This window comes from Euleptes europaea, chromosome 18, assembly GCF_029931775.1.
Source record: "Euleptes europaea isolate rEulEur1 chromosome 18, rEulEur1.hap1, whole genome shotgun sequence".
Classification (NCBI taxonomy): Eukaryota; Metazoa; Chordata; class Lepidosauria; order Squamata; family Sphaerodactylidae; genus Euleptes; species Euleptes europaea.
The window spans coordinates 9,094,271-9,112,696 of NC_079329.1; the positions used below are offsets into that span (position 1 = coordinate 9,094,271).

At 45.8% G+C, this 18,426-nt stretch overlaps 2 protein-coding genes across 2 annotated transcripts; both read left to right on the top strand.

Moving 5' to 3' along the window:
- The first annotated feature begins 277 nt into the window (after positions 1 to 277).
- Positions 278 to 10,771, top strand: LOC130490384 (up-regulator of cell proliferation-like). The gene is made up of 4 exons (XM_056864209.1): positions 278 to 548; positions 2,165 to 2,287; positions 4,526 to 4,597; positions 6,044 to 10,771. Exons 1-4 carry the CDS (start codon positions 278 to 280, stop codon positions 10,750 to 10,752), a joined length of 5,175 nt encoding a protein of 1,724 aa, XP_056720187.1. The 3' UTR covers positions 10,753 to 10,771.
- A 2,314-nt stretch (positions 10,772 to 13,085) lies between these two features.
- VKORC1 (vitamin K epoxide reductase complex subunit 1) lies at positions 13,086 to 18,400 on the top strand. Its single transcript, XM_056864822.1, has 3 exons — positions 13,086 to 13,269; positions 17,009 to 17,118; positions 18,171 to 18,400. The coding sequence occupies exons 1-3, from the start codon at positions 13,100 to 13,102 to the stop codon at positions 18,398 to 18,400; spliced, it is 510 nt and encodes a 169-aa protein (XP_056720800.1). The 5' UTR covers positions 13,086 to 13,099.
- The last annotated feature ends 26 nt before the right edge of the window (positions 18,401 to 18,426 follow it).

Sequence of the window (18,426 nt, forward strand, 5' to 3'; positions counted from 1 at the left end):
CTCTGTGTGTGTTGGCTCCATCACCTGTGGCAGCCATTTTTTGCTTGCACCCACCTCCCCGTGTCAGAATTCCACATGTGTCCACGGGCTCAAAAAGGTTGGGGACCCCCTGGGTTGGACAGAATATAATTTATTTCAAACAAATTGTCAAAAAGGGCCAAATGGTGTTTGTGAGAGTTTTGTAGCACATGATGGGGGGGGAGTTCTCCGAACTTGTCCTTAAAAACCAGGTGTGTTTAAGCTTCTTCCACCAGGACAGTTGCCTCGGCCCCCAACCATGGCCTTCGAGACAATCCGGAGGGGCCGTGAAAAGCTCATCACCTTCCTCCAAAGAGCTCCCGACCTCATCTTGGATGATACAGCTGCCCAGGGCTTTGTCTCCGAGGCTGAGTATGAAGCTCTGGGCAAGCTTTCGGACCCAAAGGAGAAGATCCGCAAGCTCTTGGTCAAGGTGCAGATCAAGGGGGAACAGACCTGCCAGCAGTTCCTGGAAGGCATCCGGAGCCTCTTTTCAGATCTGCCTCCGGATCTGTGGCCTCCAACGAGTGGTGAGTTTGGGATGTGATTCAGTAGTGTGAAATGAGTTCACCCTCCAAAGCTGCCATTTTCTCCAGGTGAACTGATCTGTGCCCTCTGGAGATCAGTTGTAATAGCGGGAGATTGCCAGCCACCACCTGGAGGTTGGCAACCCTATTCCCAGTACAGTTTTGAAGTCTGGGTTTAGAACACGCCTAGGATTGGACGGTAAAGCGTATCAATTCCATCCTCTTTTGGAGTCAGAAGGGGGTTAGCCTTTTTGTGTTAGCACAGAGGGTGGGGGAGAGGTGTTGGCAAAGATTGGGAACCAGGATTACCAAACTATGTCCCTGTTCTTGGTGCTGGCTCATAGCCATTTAATTCCTGTCTCTCACTTTCCGTTTCTTGAGGGCAATTGCTTTCCTTGACGTTTGATTACTCAGCCCAATCGCAAACTTTGCAAGCAGAACTTCCTATAACTTGACATGACACAGACTTCCTTTTGGCTAGAGCTGTATAAACACTGTTATGCATTATGTGCCTTTTGAGAGAGAACACTGGAGGCTTACAATACTCATCTGCAAGATGAGTATTCAGCTGCAAACCTCCAAGCATATAACTAAACCACTGGTCTTGTGCTAGATTTCTAAGCAAAATTGTGCACTTTCCATTGCCCCTCTGGCTTCAACAGGCAAAACTGTAAAGGGGTAGAGTGAAGAAGAGAGAGAGTTTTTAAATATATGCCGACTTTCTCTCCTACCTAAGGAAGAATCAACCTGGTTTACAATCTCCTTCCCTTCCCCTCCCCACAACAGTCACCCTGTGTGGTAGGTGGGGCTGAGACAGCTCTAAGAGAGCTGTGACTAGCCCAAGGTCACCCAGCTGGCTTCATGTGTAGGAAATCAACCCGGTTCACCAGATTAGCATCCGCCGCACATGTGGAGGAGTGGGGAATCAAACCCAGGGCAAAAACGCATGGTCGCTTTATCTTCCTTTAATCCCTGTTTCAGCCAGGATTCAGCCAGGATCGAACGCATGCGTTTCGCCTAATGTGCGTTCGATCCTGGCTAAAACAGGGATTAAAGGAGGATAAAGCGACCATGCGTTTTCACCCCCAGTGTTCCAGATTTGAGTCCACTGCTCCAAACTACCACTCTTAACCACTACACCACAATGGTAAAGTTTCCCCTCCGTGTATGCCTCAGTTCTACTTAGGGCCGTCCGTGCTTGAAGCATGCATCTTGTCTCTTAACCCTGGGTGCCCCAGCCCTCACTCACAGGGACTCCTTAGCAAAGGGTAATGTACCTCTGTTCACAGAGATGTAAGACACACCCCAAGGCACCCCACGTGCTCCCTCTTCACTCACTCCTGCTTGTCATAATTGTAGATATTTTGGTAGGAACTTAATCATTGTTTCTGGAAAGTAGAAACTAACACTGGAAGATGCGGGGTGGGGGGTAAAGACTGTAAAGAATCTGCATATTTTTAAGATTCTTTGGCAATAATACCAAAGTACTGGGGGAAGGAGGTTTAGGGTGGAAATCTCTGCTTCTGGTGTGTATGTGCGGGGGGGGGGAATAAAGCAACGGATTAGAAACCTTCACCCATCTGTAGCTCTTTGTATTATTTTTGCTTGCTCCTCTCCAGCATGCACAGATCTAAAGCAAGGAGATTGTTGTCTTGACGAGGTTTTGGTTAACGGTGGCCCAGAAAATCCAGAAGTGGAAGTGGTGAAAGCGGAGGACGAATTATCGGCCAAGGATTCTAAAGGTTCATGACTTTTTTCTAATGTGTGTTGCCATTTCCTGTGTTGGAGCATGAGTTGGCTCCCTCCCTTTTTATCCTTACATTTATTTTATTCCCGCCCCCATTTTTATCCCACCCTTCCTCCAAGGAGCTTAGGGTGGTGGACATGGTTCTTTCTTCCCCATTTGATCCTCACAACAACCCTGTGAGGAAGGATAGGCTGCTAGAGAGTGACTGGCCAAAAGTCATCCAGCATGCTTCATGGCAGAGTGGGGATTTAAAGAAGAAGAAGAAGAGTTGGTTTTTATATGTCGACTTTCTCTACCACTTAAGGCAGAAGCAAACCGGCTTACAATCACCTTCCCTTCCCCTCTCCACAACAGACACCCTGTGAGGTAGGAGAGGCTGAGAGAGGTGTGACTAGCCCAAGATCACCCAGCTGGCTTCATGTGTAGGAGTGGGGAAACAAATCCAGTTCACTAGATTAGCCTCTGCCGCTCATGTGGAGGAGCGGGGAATCGAACCCGGTTCTCCAGATCAGACTGCTAGACCCTAGTCTGACACTGTCCCATTATGTCTCTCCAGGCTCCAAAGTATTGCTCTTGGTCCCTTTCTGCAAGTCTAAGTCTTACACACCAGTCGCCAAAACCAGCCTGTTAATAGGGTTGCCAGGTCCCTCTTCACCACCGGCAGGAGGTTTTTGGGGCGGAGACTGACAAGGGCAGGGTTTGGAGAGGGGAGGGACTTCAATGCTGTAGAGTCCAATTGCCAAAGTGGCCATTTTCTCCTGGTGAACTGATCTCTATCGGCTGGAAATCAGTTGTAATAGCGGGAGATCTCAAGTTACTACCTGGAGGTATTGTTATAATTGTGCAAATTAAAAAAGAAGCCAGTTTCCAAATGACATTAGTCACCCTGTTCTATGTAGGAAGGGCCATCCTCTTTCCCCAAGGCCTGTCCCTTGTGAGAGGTTACATTCTTCATCAAATGTACAGTCTGACACCGAACTATTACATCACCCCGACTATTATGCAACCTTCATCAATTTTGGACAATAGGCAGGGTTGCTGCAAGATTGCCATGACTTTGTGATAGTGATAAGATTTCTAAATAGGCTTCCGTAACTCAACTGCACAACAACCTTTCAATCATCGTAATTAAAACGTGCCTTTGTCCCCCCCCCCCCCCAAATCATGAGGAATCTTAAAATCAGCAGTGATGGGTATTGGACTTGATTCGGTTTTTGGGTTTGGTGAGTCTTCTGGAAACGGCTGCTGTGTGCCCTCTGGAGGCTGAAGAATCCAGACTCCAATCTGTTTAAGGACAACTCCAGCCTTGTAGTCAGAAAATCCAGCTACTGGTTTTTCTTCTCTTGTTAAGTTTATTTTTTACATTTCCAAATAATACCATTCTGTGAACATCAGCTTTCAGATTTCAAAGAAAGCCTCCTTGAACTGGACCTAGCCTGAATGCTACTTTTAAAAATGTGCTGCCACCATTTTTAAAGGGTAGAGAAAATTTTACTTTGAAAATGGATAGATGGATTTTATTGTCAAAGGAGAAGGTTTGAGCCTGGGATTGCCAACTTGTCTGGAGAAAAATGCCCTGTCCATTTCATATAAACACAACAGCATAAGACAACAAAACACATTAATCATACTATGCAAAGAGTGCTATATTCTATGTGCAGTGATCAAAAACAGTGAACAGATATTTACAGTGATATTTAAACAAATAGAACTACATACACAGGCCATACACAAGTTGAATGAACAACTGATGAACAGAATGTATATGTATATTATAGCATATTCTGATGAAGACCTTGGGTCGAGACAGAAGACCTTGGGTCGAAACAGGGTGTTTATCCGGACACCTGTAATACACCCCGGACTGTGAAACTTGTATGACCCCAACCTCATATGGTTAGTACAATCAACAGGATACTACTCCGTGATGCACTTAAACTTTAAGGCACCCAATTGTGGCATCCTTGAAAGGATTATGCATGGACAATGATTCCAATGATATTGGTTCTAAAAAAGAACATTCAACTTGTGTATATAGTTCTGTTTGTTTAAATAATATCACTGTGTTATGATTAATGTGTTTTGTCGTCTTATGCTGCTGTGTTTATAAGGTTGGAACTACCTGGAGGTTGGCAACCCTATGTACTGATGGTATTCTTACGTCTTAAAGAACAAGTAACTGTTAATCCTCCTCCTTAATTTTCTGTTTTTTATTTTTTTTTCCCTTTTGCAGACAAAGAATTAGAAAATGTATCTGGTGAGCAAGAACCTGGTCAGGAAGCGATGGAGACGGACATTTCTGACGGTGAGGATTCCTTGCCCCAGAATCCTCTGGGAATTTCCTGACGAAAGCTATAGCTTGGATCCAAAGGTACTTTGGAGCAAGCCACTACCACATGAACAAAGAAAGCAGTGCTAGGAATTAGTTTTGGAGTGAGCACCTCAGTTCTGTACTGTCTGTATGCTCCAAATTTAGAAGAATTCTTCCTCCCTTTTCTGCACAAGGATGTTTAGTAACATCGTATGTGAACATTTCTAAAATCCCTATAGTAGACAGTGGTTTTTATGCAGAGCTAAACAGAAGTGACTTGACGGCGAAAACAATAACCGAATAGAAGATGTAAGCTAGGGTTGCCAGGTCCCTCTTCACCACCAGCGGGAGGTTTTTGGGGTGAAGCTTGAGGAGGGCAGCGTTTGGGGAGGGGAGGGACTTCAATGCCATAGCGTCCAATTGCCAAAGCGGCCATTTTCTCCAGGCGAACTGATCTCTATCGACTGGAGATCAGTTGTAATAGTGGAAGATCTCCAGCCACAACCTGGAGGTTGGAAACCCTCATGCAAGCCCATTTCTTCATGCAATCTAAAGATGGAACTAGGTGATCATATCTCCTGTTCCCTTCATAAACAGGGGCTAGAGGCATTTAGAAAGGAGAATCACTGAGAAGAAAGAGGAGCCTTTGGCCATCCCTTATCCTGTGATTCTTCATTGCTACTATAAATATTTTTAAAAGATTAGCAGGTCCTCAGTAAAGGCACAAAGCAGCTGTTTCCCCTAGACCAAGATGGCTGCCCTTGGTAAAACAGCTGCTAACATTCATAGTTACGTAATTGTGAGAAGCCAGAGTGGAATGATTGTCACATCTTTTCGCACATACCCTCTCCAACGTGTGTAAAAAAGTATGTAAGTCGGTGACCAGGGAAGCTGAAAGGAATTTTTGGGAGGAGGAGGGAGGAATTCAAATTTCCCTTCAGAAAAAAAAGAGGTGCTAATGTAGGAAAAGACCCTGCTTCTCACTGTCAAAATTATATCGTCTTGCAATGAGGACCTACCTAGCAGGCCTCTGACTACAACTAGCACACAGGCTGACACAGGGAAAGTCAGCTTATTGGTAGGGTGGCCAGGTCCCTCTTCGCCATCGGCGGGAGGTTTTGGGGGCGGAGCCGGTGGAGGGCATGGTTTGGGGAGGGACTTCAAGGCCATAGAGTCCAATTGCCAAAGCGGCCATTTCCTCCAGGCGAACTGATCTCTATCGGCTGGAGAACAGTTGCAATAGCAGGCGATCTCCAGCTAGCACCTGGAGGTTGGCACCCCTACTTACTGGGGATTATATTTCTGCCTGACGCACATCTGAAAACGCTTCTTATTTTTGTTCCTTCTTGCTCAGCCTTTCCCTCCCTCCTAAGGCGGATTTTCTTTTTACTTCCAAAGTTTTCGTTCCTCGCAAGTAACAACTGCCCTCCTTTTCCACAGAAGGAGTTAAGAGTTTCCTGATGAAGCTGGGGCTTCCCGAGCGAAGCAGCAGGAAACTCACCATGGGAGATGTTTTAGAAATCACCCCCGAGTGCCTCGCAACCGTGACTCCTCAGTCACTGGAAGATTTACCTTGGCACTTCTTGAGAAAACTGATGGCCCTCAGCGGGACAGCCAGAAATACAGCCCTTGTACACCAGGATGAGGAAGACGGAGACGAGGAGGTTGATGTGGATGATGACTGGTTCTTTCTGAGGGGAATGGACTCTGGAGTTTCTGTAAACCCCCTCGATGTCCTTTGCGCTGTCTTGTTTTGCTCTGATAGCTTCCTTCAGCAGGAGATCTTCCTCAAAATGTCCATGTGCCAGTTCGCCCTCCCTTTGATTTTGCCATCTCCCAAGTGCATCTTTATGCTCTGGGCCCTCAGGGACATTGTGAGAAAATGGAGGCCTCACTGCCTGATAGAGAAGAGAGGCTTTAGAGAGGAGAGCCTGGTGAGAACATCCATGCCAACCATTTCCTTTGTGCGGATGGGCCGATCCGGCCTCTCCAAATCCAGGCTTCTCAATGAGGTCCTCAGTTCCCCTCAGCAGCACCATGACTTCTTTGTACACAGGGATATAGAGTGCGGGAGTGCTCCGCGAGAGATCAGCGACGGGCTGGTAGAAATCTCCTGGTATTTTCCGGGAGGGAGGGAAAATTCAGATCTCTTCCCAAAGCCTGTGGCCGTTACAAATCTCCGTGGGGACATTGAGTCACACTGGCTGCAGTTCAGCTTTTTAACAGAGGTCTCATCAGCCGTGTTCATCATTACAGAGAACATGTCTGACAAACAGTTTGAGATGCTGACAACTCTTCAGGGTTCGGCATCTAAATACTATTTTATCTTGAATGTTGATGGTGAGAAATCAAAGGAGACCCTGAGGTTCCTGAACAAACTCGCACCGTTGCTGAGCATGACCAAATCACAAATACTGGTGAAAGAAAAGAACAAAAATACCCCAGAATTTGTGAAAAAATTACGGTCAGCCATAAGGAACATTGTTAACTCTCCTCAAAAGGTGATCAACATTGAAGATATGGCAAAGGTCAGTCAAGAACTGGGAATCCAGACTGATGAAGATACAAAGAACTGTCAGAATGGAACTCTGCACGCCAATGAAATTGTTGAAGAAATAGAAGATGTTGTGGTCTACAAGAAGGAGATGCTGAAACTTCAGGGGGACTTGTGGAGAAACCTGGCCAAAGTAGAGAAAGAACTTTGCAGGATGAAAAGGCAAGGTGATACCCCAGCTGAAGATTACAAGGCCCAACTCAGAGAAAAACTAATAGCTTTACGTTCACAGCAGAATCAATATGACATCACTAATGGAATAACAAAATTTATTAACGGAATACAACAGCTTCACCCAGTGGAGAAACGTCATTTCCTGAAATGGCTGAAGTTCAACCTGGATTGTCTTGCTAGGACAAACTTGTCAAAATTAAGAGAGGAGTATAAAGAACATTATCACACTGCTGGAAATGATCCGGGACAGCTGGCACAGCTGGATGAATTAATTTCCAAAAGTTCCTTAGGCGTGGAACATTTCATGCGTGAGCTGGGGCAGTTTTATGAAGCAGAGTACATGATGGTGAAGGAATGTAAGATAACCGAGAAATACAGACAATTTGTACACCTACCAGGGATTGCTGCCGACCTGATGCTGGAAGGGTTTCCAATGGAGTTGATTGATGGAGATGCATCTAACATCCCCCTGCAATGGATAACTGATGTTTTGACAGCACTTCATTCCAAACTAGAGGGCAAATCCAGGATGAAGGTTCTAACGGTACTGGGTGTCCAGAGCACTGGCAAATCCACCCTTCTCAATACTATGTTTGGGCTCCAGTTTGCAGTCAGCAGCGGCCGATGTACCCGAGGGGCCTTCATGACCCTCCTAAGAGTCTCAGAGAACTTCCAGCAGGAGCTCAATTGTGATTTCATCTTGGTGATCGACACAGAAGGCTTGAAAGCCCCCGAGCTGGCCAAATTGGAGGACAGCTATGAACACGACAATGAGTTGGCCACCCTAGTGATTGGACTGAGCGACATCACTCTTGTGAACCTGGCCATGGAGAATGCCACCGAGATGAAGGACATCCTGCAAATTGTTGTCCATGCCTTTCTGAGGATGGAGGAAACTGGGCACAAACCCAATTGCCAGTTTGTCCACCAGAACGTCAGCGACGTTTCGGCCCACGATCAAAACATGAGGGACAGGAAACTCCTCCTGGAACAGCTCAATGAAATGACCAGAGCTGCAGCGAGGATGGAGAAACAATTCAGAGAAGTTTCCTTTTCAGATATTATGGACTACAATCCAGAAAAGCACAACTGGTACATCCCTGGTTTGTGGCATGGAGTCCCACCCATGGCCCCAGTAAATATGGGATACAGCGAGAGTGTGTCAGATTTGAAAAGATCCCTATTTGAATTTATGAGGACCTGCTCCCGAAACAGACATTCCAAAGACATCCCCCAGTTTGTTGAATGGGTGAGAAGCCTGTGGAACGCTGTAAAACATGAAAATTTTATCTTCAGCTTCCGTAACAGCCTTGTAGCTGATGCTTACAACCAACTCTCAGTGAAGTATTCAGAATGGGAATGGGATTTCCAGAAGGAGATGCATCTGTGGGTAACCAAAGCTGATACCGCAATTCAGAATCAATCGCTAGAAGATATAGAGTCTGGTGCATTCGATAAGTTGAGGCTTGAAGCTGATCAGAAATTGCGCAACGGACAGCAAAAGATATTGCAGTGCATACAAAACTATTTTGAGAGCGACGGAGAGAGCCTGCATCTCATAGAAAAGTATAGAGAAGACTTCATCAGAAGTGCTAAAGGTCTCCGGGAGCAGCTGGAAAGCTACTGCATTCATAAGTGTCAGCAGGCCATCTTCATACGCAAGGGACAGAGTAAGATAGACAGTCTTCAGGCTACATATGCAAAAACCATGCAAGGGAAGGTGAACAGTCTCCTGGAAGAGTGTAAAAGGAAGAAGAGCAAGCTGAGTTTTTTTGAACTGAATGGGGAATTTGAGAAAATGTGGAAGGAAAGCTTACTGGAGTTGCCACCTAGTAACTTAACTCGCCGTGACATTTATGCAGATGTCCACCATCAGCTCAGAAAAGATCTTGAAGTATGTGGCAGCTCGGCCAACCAGCACTTGCAGAACTTACCCTGCTTTTCAGCCCGTCCCAGAAATCCTTTCATTGTTAAGGATTGTTATCTTAAAAAATCAGCCATTAGAAAAATCACAGGTTTCATCAACAATTACACAGGTCTATTCAGTGATTATACACAGCAACTATATGAATATGCCAAATCCTTGATTTGCGTATCTGGGAGCTATGTCATGGAGAAAGTCAACACAAAAGGAGATTATGATGAAACGTATTGCCGCGAGTTGCTGAGACTGATCAACAAAAGCATTCGAGGAAAAGATTTTCAAAAGCTTCACTCTACCATTTATTTTGAAGTGGATCTGAAATATTTCATTCTGGGAGAAGCAGCTGATGCTTTTCAGGAAATACATATCAAATTCTTCAAGGCAAATGACCCTCACCGACGTCTAGAAAAGCTCAAACCTCAATATTTATCCACCTTCAGCGACCTTTACTATGAGAAGGATGCTTGTCAGAAGAGAGCCAAGGATTTTTGTGATCTGTGTCTGAGGCCAGCTCTGGTGGACCACCTCCACAAGAGACTTGGGATAGAAATAGTAGATGATTTCCTCAGCAGCCGGCAATCCCTCCAGTATGGAAGTAGGAGCTTTTTTCAGTTCACGGTTCAGAAGACATTGCTAGAAGAGGAAGAATTTGATGACTATGTCAAGTATATAAACTCATATGAGGAGTTTGTGAAATCTTGGATACAGGCACACCTGATAGACCATTACAGACAGAGAGAAGGATTAGCCACCTTGGAGCGAGGAATCCTGTCTACTGCAGTGAAGAAAGCAACAGAAGTTCTGGAGAGTTATGAGGACCAAACTGGGACTTTGGCTGAATTCTTGGAGCATTTTTGCCAGGAGATGGGTGAAGAGCTTGTCATTTCCAAGGATGGTCTGGATGTTGTCCTGTTCAACAACACTGCCAATGCCGAATCCTTCTCAGCCGAGATACAGGCCTGTATCCCCACAGTGATAGAAGACATCCTCTCGGAGAATTTTAAGATGAGCATCGAAGCGATACTTGCAAGCATTCCGTTCAAGCCCCAGGACGAAATCTTCAAGCGGGTGTTTGGCTGTGGGAAGCAGTGCCCTTTCTGCAAAGTCCCCTGTGAAGCCGGAGGCGGCAATCACCAAGAACACTTTGCATCAGTCCATCGACCTCAAGGGTTAGGGCGATATCGTTATGTAGAAACAAACATACTTGTTTACTCCTTGTGCTCTTCTGATGTCAGTTCAAATGCAACCTTTCAAAACCAAGACACAGCTTGGAATCCGCACCCTTATAAACAGTACCGCCGGTACTATCCCGACTGGCGCATCCAACCTGATGCTAGCATCACAGCCTCGGATTACTGGAAGTTTGTCTTCAAAGTATTCAATCAACAGTTTGCCAGAAAGTACCGTGCCCTCCCTGCTGATCTCCCCGAGGACTGGGAAAGATTAACCAAACAGCAGGCACTGGAAAGCATCCAAGAAGCCTTTAATATGGAATAGCAAAGTTCACCCTTTCCAGCTGGACTCCCAAGTGCCAGGAAATACAGTCTGTAATGACTCTGCATCCTTAAGCTGCAATGTTATGGGCATGGTATAGTGTGATCGATATAGCTTTCAGCCGGCATTGATTTTTCTTTCTATAATTACGGGAGACCGAAAAGTGAAAACGAGCCTAGGAAGCCCATGCTGGAGAGCGAGGCATAATCTTTTTCTGTGACTGAAAGGGTATTATAGATATAATAATGTATAGGAAACACAGTGCTGCAAAGGAAAGCAAATCATTCGAAATGCAATGAGTTGTACCCTCTGCGTTGCCAGAAACAGGACTTCTTTGGGGAAAAACCAGGTGAGAATTAGTGGTCTTCTAATGTTGCCCCCAAACTCTTCTGTATCTTAGGTTATCACAATGAAGATGATATGGTAGGTAAGGGTTCCCTAACATGGTGTCCATGGATGCCATGGTGCCCACTGGCACCTTTCCTGGTGCGCACCAAGTATTTTGAGAAAGGGGGCCAAGCGGGGCTTTTCACACTGTTGATGTTTATGGTATAACACAGCCAGTGGCTTTATGTAGCATTCTATGTAAAGAATCTTTTTTTCCCCTTTTGCATAAATGCAGTAGATACTGAATAAATGAAGATAGATACTGCCAGATGATACTGCCATTAAGTAAACATGTGTGTATGCAAGAAAATATTTGTAAACAATATGCTAGTTTTAAAAGGCATGTTGTTATATTTCTGCTGCTATTCTCCTTATATCTTTCACAAGTAAACGAGTTGAACCCTTGCTTCTTTTTACATCTTAATGAATGCTAAACATTCAGGGAAAAGGACCTGGGACATTGTAGGGTTGCCAATCTTCAGGTGATGCCTGGATTACCGAATTACAAATGAAGTCCAGACTACAGATATCATTTCCTCTGGGGAAAATGGCGGCCTACAAAGGCAAGCTCTATGCTACATCTAGGGTTGCCAACCTCCAGGTAGTAGCTGGAGATCTCCCACTATTACAACTGATCTCCAACCGATAGAGATCAGTTCACCACTTTGGCAACTGGACTCTATGGCATTGAAGCCCATCTCCAACCCCCATCCTCCTATGGCCCTATGTTCGCCAATGCGTAATTTCACAGGTCTAACTGTGGAACCTATGTACATCCATGAACGGGCATAAAATGTCATAAACCACATTGGATGATGTACAATTGCTAAATTGTGTAAGTATAAATTTAAAATTGGATGAGGTGGAGCTCACTTGTTTCACCAGAAGACTCAATACACAGACTGAGCATGTGCCACATTTGTGGTGACCGGGTATATTTTAGGTTCGCTAAACCTCCAGGTACTGGCTGGAGATTTCCTGCTATTACAACTGATCTCCAGCCGATAGAGATCAGTCCACATGGAGAAAATGGCTGCTTTGGCCATTGGACTCTGTGGCATTGAGGACCCTGCCCTCAGGCTCCGCCCCAAAAACCTCCCGCTGATGGCAAAGAGGGACCTGGCAACTAGGGTTGCCAACCTCCAGGTAGTAGCTGGAGATCTGCTATTACAACTGATCTCCAGCCGATAAAGATCAGTTCTCCTAGAGCAGTGGTTCCCAACCTTTTTTTGACCAGGGACCACTAGGACTTTTTTGTTCGGTGCAGGGACCCCAAGTTTCAAAATAAAAATTCAGAGAATTTGAAAATAAACTTTAATCATAACTGTTAGTTAAACATTAAACTTAGAATAATATTTTTTTGTGTGTGTGTGTATATATATATATATATATATATATATATATATATATATATATATATATATATATATATATATGTGTGTGTGTGTGTGTGTGTGTGTGTGTGTGTGTGTGTGTGTGTGTGTGTATATATCTATATATATCTATATCTATCTATATCTATATCTATATCTATAATAGATAACGTTTAATTGAAAATATTAATTTATTATGGGTTTATAACTTTGTTTCGCGGACCTTAATTTAGTTCTCACGGACGCCTGGTTGGGAACCAGTGACCTAGAGCAAATGGCTGCTTTGGCCATTGGACTCTATGGCACTGGAGTCCCTCCCCTCTGCAAACCCCGCCCTCTAAAGGCTCCGCCCCCAAAATCTCCCGCCAGTGGCGAAGAGGGACCGGGCAACCCTACCAACAAACCGCTAGGCAATCCCTACCCAATAAACTACAACTCCCAGCACCCCTTGCTGCCTTTCCTCCCTCCCGCTGCTCCCTAAGTGGCTAATGGCCTGACTGGCAGCCTCAGCGTGCAATGAGGGGCGGCCTCGTGTCCTGTGCCCTGCTGGAAGGGGGCGGTGCGGCGGGGCTGGCTCTCCCGCAAGCAGGATGGCCGTGGCCGGCTGGGAGCGCGGGGCCCGGCTGGCGCTTTGCACCGTGGGGCTGGCGCTGTCCGTGTACGCCTTCCACGTGGAGACCTCCAAGGAGCGGGACGCCAGCTACCGGGCCATGTGCGACATCAGCTCTGCCGTCAGCTGCTCCCGGGTCTTTACTTCCAGGTGGGTGGGAGGGGCGTCCCATTGCTAGCCCCAGTGCCCAGCAGGGATGCCAGCCTCCAGGTGCCACCTGGGGGGTTACAGCTCCACCTCCAGACATCAGTTCCCCTGGAGAAAATGGATCCTTGGGAGGGTGGGCTCTATGGCATTGAATCATGGAAGGGACCCCCGAGGTCATCTAGTCCAACCCCCCTACACAATGCAGGAAATTCACAACTACCTCCCCGCTCCACACCCCTAGTGACCAGAAGATGGCCAAGATGCCCTCCCTCTCCTCATCTGCCTAAGGTCACAGAATCAGCATTGCTGACAGATGGCCATCTAACCTCTTCTTAAAAACCTCCAGGGAAGGAGAGCTCACCACCTCCCGAGGAAGCCTCAACTTTTCCTAGCATGACTGTCTTTTCCAGTGACTCTTGTCGTCTCATGACGTGACCAAAATACGACAGCCTCAGTTTAGTCATTTTAGCTTCTAGGGTCCCCCTAGGGTCCCTAGAATCCCCCTAGGGTCATAGAATCAGCATTGCTGACAGATGGCCATCTAACCTCTTCCTAAAAACCTCCAGGGAAGGAGAGCTCACCACCTCCCGAGGAAGCCTGTTCCACTGAGGAACCGCTCTGACTGTTAAAAAATTATTCCTAATAGACGGAAACTCTTCGGATTTAATTTCAACCCGTTGGTTCTGGTCCGACCTTCTGGGGCTACAGAAAACAACTCGGCACCCTCCTCTATATGACAGCCCTTCAAGTACTTGAAGATGGTTATCATATCATCTCTTAGTCTTCTCCTTTTCAGGGTAAACGTACCCAGCTCCTTCAGCCTTTCCTCATAGGACTTGGTCTCCAGACCCCTCGCCATCTTTGTTGCCCTCCTCTGGACACGTTCCAGCTTATCTACATCTTTCTTAAATTGTGGTGCCCAAAACTGAACACAATATTCTAGGTGAGGTCTAACCAGAGAAGAAAAGCGATACAATCGTTTTCACGTGATCTGGACACTATACTTCTGTTAATGCAGCCCAAGATCGCATTTGCCTTTTTAGCTACCGCATCACACTGCTGACTCATGTTCAGTGTTTGGTCTACTAAGACCCCAAGATCCTTTTCGCACACACTACTGCTAAGACAAGTCTCCCCCATCGTATAATTATGCATTTGATTATTCCTACCTTGTACCCCACTGAGGTCCGTGTACTCTCCAGGCTCCTTGACTTCCTTCAGAAGTTTCCCAGCCTGGATCTGGCAACCCTGGTATCCACTGAGCTTCCTCTAGTTGTGCTCTGAAAAGGCCAGGAAGACCGTGGGCCATTTATGCATGGGAGGTTTTGCCTTGGATTTGCCGCTCTCTAGATGCACATTTTCCCCATCTGTGTTCTCACAACTCAAAAACAAGCCCCCGTGCAGAGTTTTGTGGATTAGGATGGGGAAAATGGGCACCTAGAGAGTGGCAAATCCAAGGCAAAACCTCCCATGCATAAATGGCCAATTTATTTACTTGAAAGTTTCACTATTTGTTGATACTTGCTGTCAGTGTGCATGGTAGTAGGCCTCAGTAAGGGTGCTTTCACACATACTGAATAATGCACTTCCAGTCCACTTTCAATGCACTTCAACGGTTGTTTGCAAGTGGATTTTGCCATTCCACACAGTGAAATCCAGCTGCAAAGTGGATTGAAAGTGCATTATTCGGCATGAGTGCAAGCGCCCTAAGTCTCAGCAGCTCTTACTTCCTAGTTAAGAATGTTTAGGTGTGCAGTTTGGTTGACTTCTATGGGGCTGCCTCCCTCTAGTAAGTATGAATGAAATTGCATCCGTAAGAGTGCAATGGGAAGTTAAGACCTATTTTGTTCAGTGGGTCTTACTCCCCAGTAAGCGTGGACAGCATTGTGGCTTTTTAATCCCTCTTGTTCAGAGGTCTCACCTATTTCAGTTTGTAGCCTGTGGCTTGAGGCAGAGTTTAATTTCACCTTAGAATTTGGACCCAGAAATCTGTATCAAAATGCTAGGAATGTATGATCTAAGTGGAATTATGCAGACCATTAGTTTATATGGCTTTAAAAAAAGATAGGACCAAATTAATGATTCTGTCAAGTGGATATTAAGCATGATAGTTCAATAGAACCTGCACATATTGAAGTAGTCTGAATCCTAGATGCTAGGGGAAGGAACGAGGCTGCCACCTTCATACATTCGGAGCTTCCCAGGGGTATCTCGCATAGGTCACAGTGAAAGACAGAATCGCTAGATCAAGTCCCCTTTCCCCTTACTGTATAGCCCTAACATAGGAATGGCTATTTCATTGAGAACTGGGCTTTAGTAACAAGAGCCTACAGCACCTATTAATTTATTATTATTTTTTAAATTAGAAGAAGAGGAGTTGGTTTTTATATGCTGACTTTCTCTACCACTTAAGGGAGACTCAAACCGACGTACAATCACCTTCCCCCCCCCACAACAGACACCCTGTGAGGTGGGTGGGGCTGAGAGAGTGTGACTAACACAAAGTCACCCAGCTGGCTTCATGTGGAGGAGTGGGGAAACAAATCAGTTCACCAGATTAGCCTCCTCTGCTCATGTGGAGGAGTGGGGAATCAAACCCGGTTCACCAGATCAGAGTCCACCATTCCAAACCTCCGCTCTTAACCACTACGCCACGCTGGCTCTCTAAATTAAAATGTCTACGTTTCCTTTCCACCCAATTAGGGTCCCCAAGGCAGTGAACATTAAAACATTTCAACATTAAAAATAAAGTATATATACAGCAATCCAGTAAAAAATTTAAACACACATAATTTTCCTATACCCCATTGCTTTCTAAACTAAATACCCTCTCCTTTTTATTCACTGTCTGTGTTCACCCCATAGCCTCCCAGGTCAGGATTCCCCAAATATCCCAAATAGTTTTGAGGGACCAGGGGCATCATACATTTATTTTGTTTTAAAACGTATTTTATTTATATCCCGCTTTTCTCCCCAGTGGGAACGCAAGGTTCTCCCCAGTGGGAACGCAAGGTCACCCAGCAAGCTTTCATGGCGGGTGGGGGGGTTTGAGCCTGGGTTTGCCAGAGCCACCACACTACACCGGTTTCCCTCCATTTTAACTTTGTGGTAGCTCTAGTAGACAGGTTATGCGGAGAAACAGTGACATGAGCCAAGGTCGCTGGGCAGTTTAATGGCTGAGTAAGGATTGGAACCCAGATCTCTTTCATTCAAACTCAGCATTCTTTTCCTTATGCTGCTCTTAATGCTCCTGATTCCTGCATTCTGTATCCTTTTTGCTTCCTGGTACAAAATAATAAGCGAGAAAGGCTAAGTAGCGGGCAGAAGTGGGCAGGATATGCTAACTTTCTGCAAACACTAGGAAAGGGCAGATCCGGGGGTGACTGACCCTGTGACCAAGAAGGGGTCGCACAGCCACTGAGCTGTGGGACCATGTGGGTGGAATTAGGCAACAGGCTTCCATGTTTTGTGAAGATAACAAACGGGAGGCACTGATAAAACTTTTACAGAGCTTCCGTTAAATTCTCAAACAGCTTCCTGTTCGTTATTGCTGATTTCAAGTGATATAGCCATGCTACTTTGTTGTAGCAAACCAGAAAACAATCTTGGGGTGCCTGAAAGATATACAGCGCATTCTTCAATAAACCTGTCCTAAAGGCATCCCAAGACCCCTTTTTCATATAAATACTAAATATTCTTATCATTGTGGTCATTTTCCAACCCTCTGTCCCCTTTGTCGCAGGTGGGGTCGTGGCTTCGGCTTGGTGGCAGACTTCCTGGGGCACCATAGCCTGCTCAACCAACCTAACAGTATTTTTGGGATCGCCTTCTACATTCTGCAAGTCCTTCTAGGTGAGTAAATCCATATATGTGTGAGACGAAGTGCATGTTCACATGTATCCTATCCAAGGTGATGACCAACCTAATACAAGCTCTTAGGTCTTCCTCTGGGGTGAAAATGCTTATGTTTACCCTTCTTACTGCTCTAGATCAAAGCTTCTCAAACTGTGGGTTCCTACCCCATATGGGGTTGCGTAACTGAATGTGGGGGTTGCGAAAAATTTGGCAACAGTAAAAGGTTTCTGTTTTAATTTTTTAAAAAAATCTTTATGATTTATTATCAGTAAAAGTTAGATTTGTATGCCTATTTTATATACATATATACCCAGGGTCGCGTAAAAATTTCTCAGGCGAAAAGGGGTCACAAATGGAAAAAGTTTAAGAAGCCCTGCTCTAGATGGCCTGTTCTAATCTTTTAGGTTTGCCAGGTAATTCTGGGAATGAAGAAGATTCATGTGCAGACTTTCCTCTTCTGGGGAGTGGAAATAGAATCATAGAGTTGGAAGGGACCGCCAGGGTCATCTAGTCCAACCCCCTGTACAACGCAGGAAACTCACAACTACTTCCCCTCCACACCTCCAGTGACCCCTACTCCATGCCCAGAAGATGGCAAAAAAAAACCATCCAGGATTCCTGGCCAATCTGGCCTGGAAGAAAATTGTTTCCTGATCTCAAAGTTTGTTTCCTGATCTCAAAGTGGTGATCGGCACTATCCTGAGCATGCAAGAAAGGGCCACAAGAGCCAAACACTGATGCAAACCTTCCTTTCCTCCCTCTCATGATCTGCCTAAGGTCATAGACTCAGCATTGCTGACAGATGGCCATCTAGCCTCTGCTTAAAAACTTCCAGGGAAGGAGAGCTCACCACCTCCCGAGGAAGCCTGTTCCACTGAGGAACCGCTCTGACTGTTAGAAAGCTCTTCCTAATGTTCCTGAATCATTAGAGGGAGGGTGGGGAAGAGAGAAGTAAGGGGAGGCTTGTGGTTCTGTCTTTAATTTTTAGCTGCCGTATCTTCTGTAGTGGTTGTCGACACCTGATAACTCAGCCTCCTTGTTCTTCACAGGTTTCTCCAACAGCGGCTTGGCGGCCTTTGCCCTACTAGGTTCCTCCCTTGTCTCCATTGCCGGCTCGCTCTACCTTGCCTACATCCTCTTCTTTGTGCTCCACGACTTCTGCGTGGTTTGTGTCAGCACGTACCTCCTCAACATTGCCCTGCTTTTCCTCAACTACAAGCGACTTGGCTATCTCAACCAGGCCTGGCAGATCCACATGCCCAAAGTCAAGCGTCAGTGAGGAGATGGCCCCTCGGCCTGTTGGTA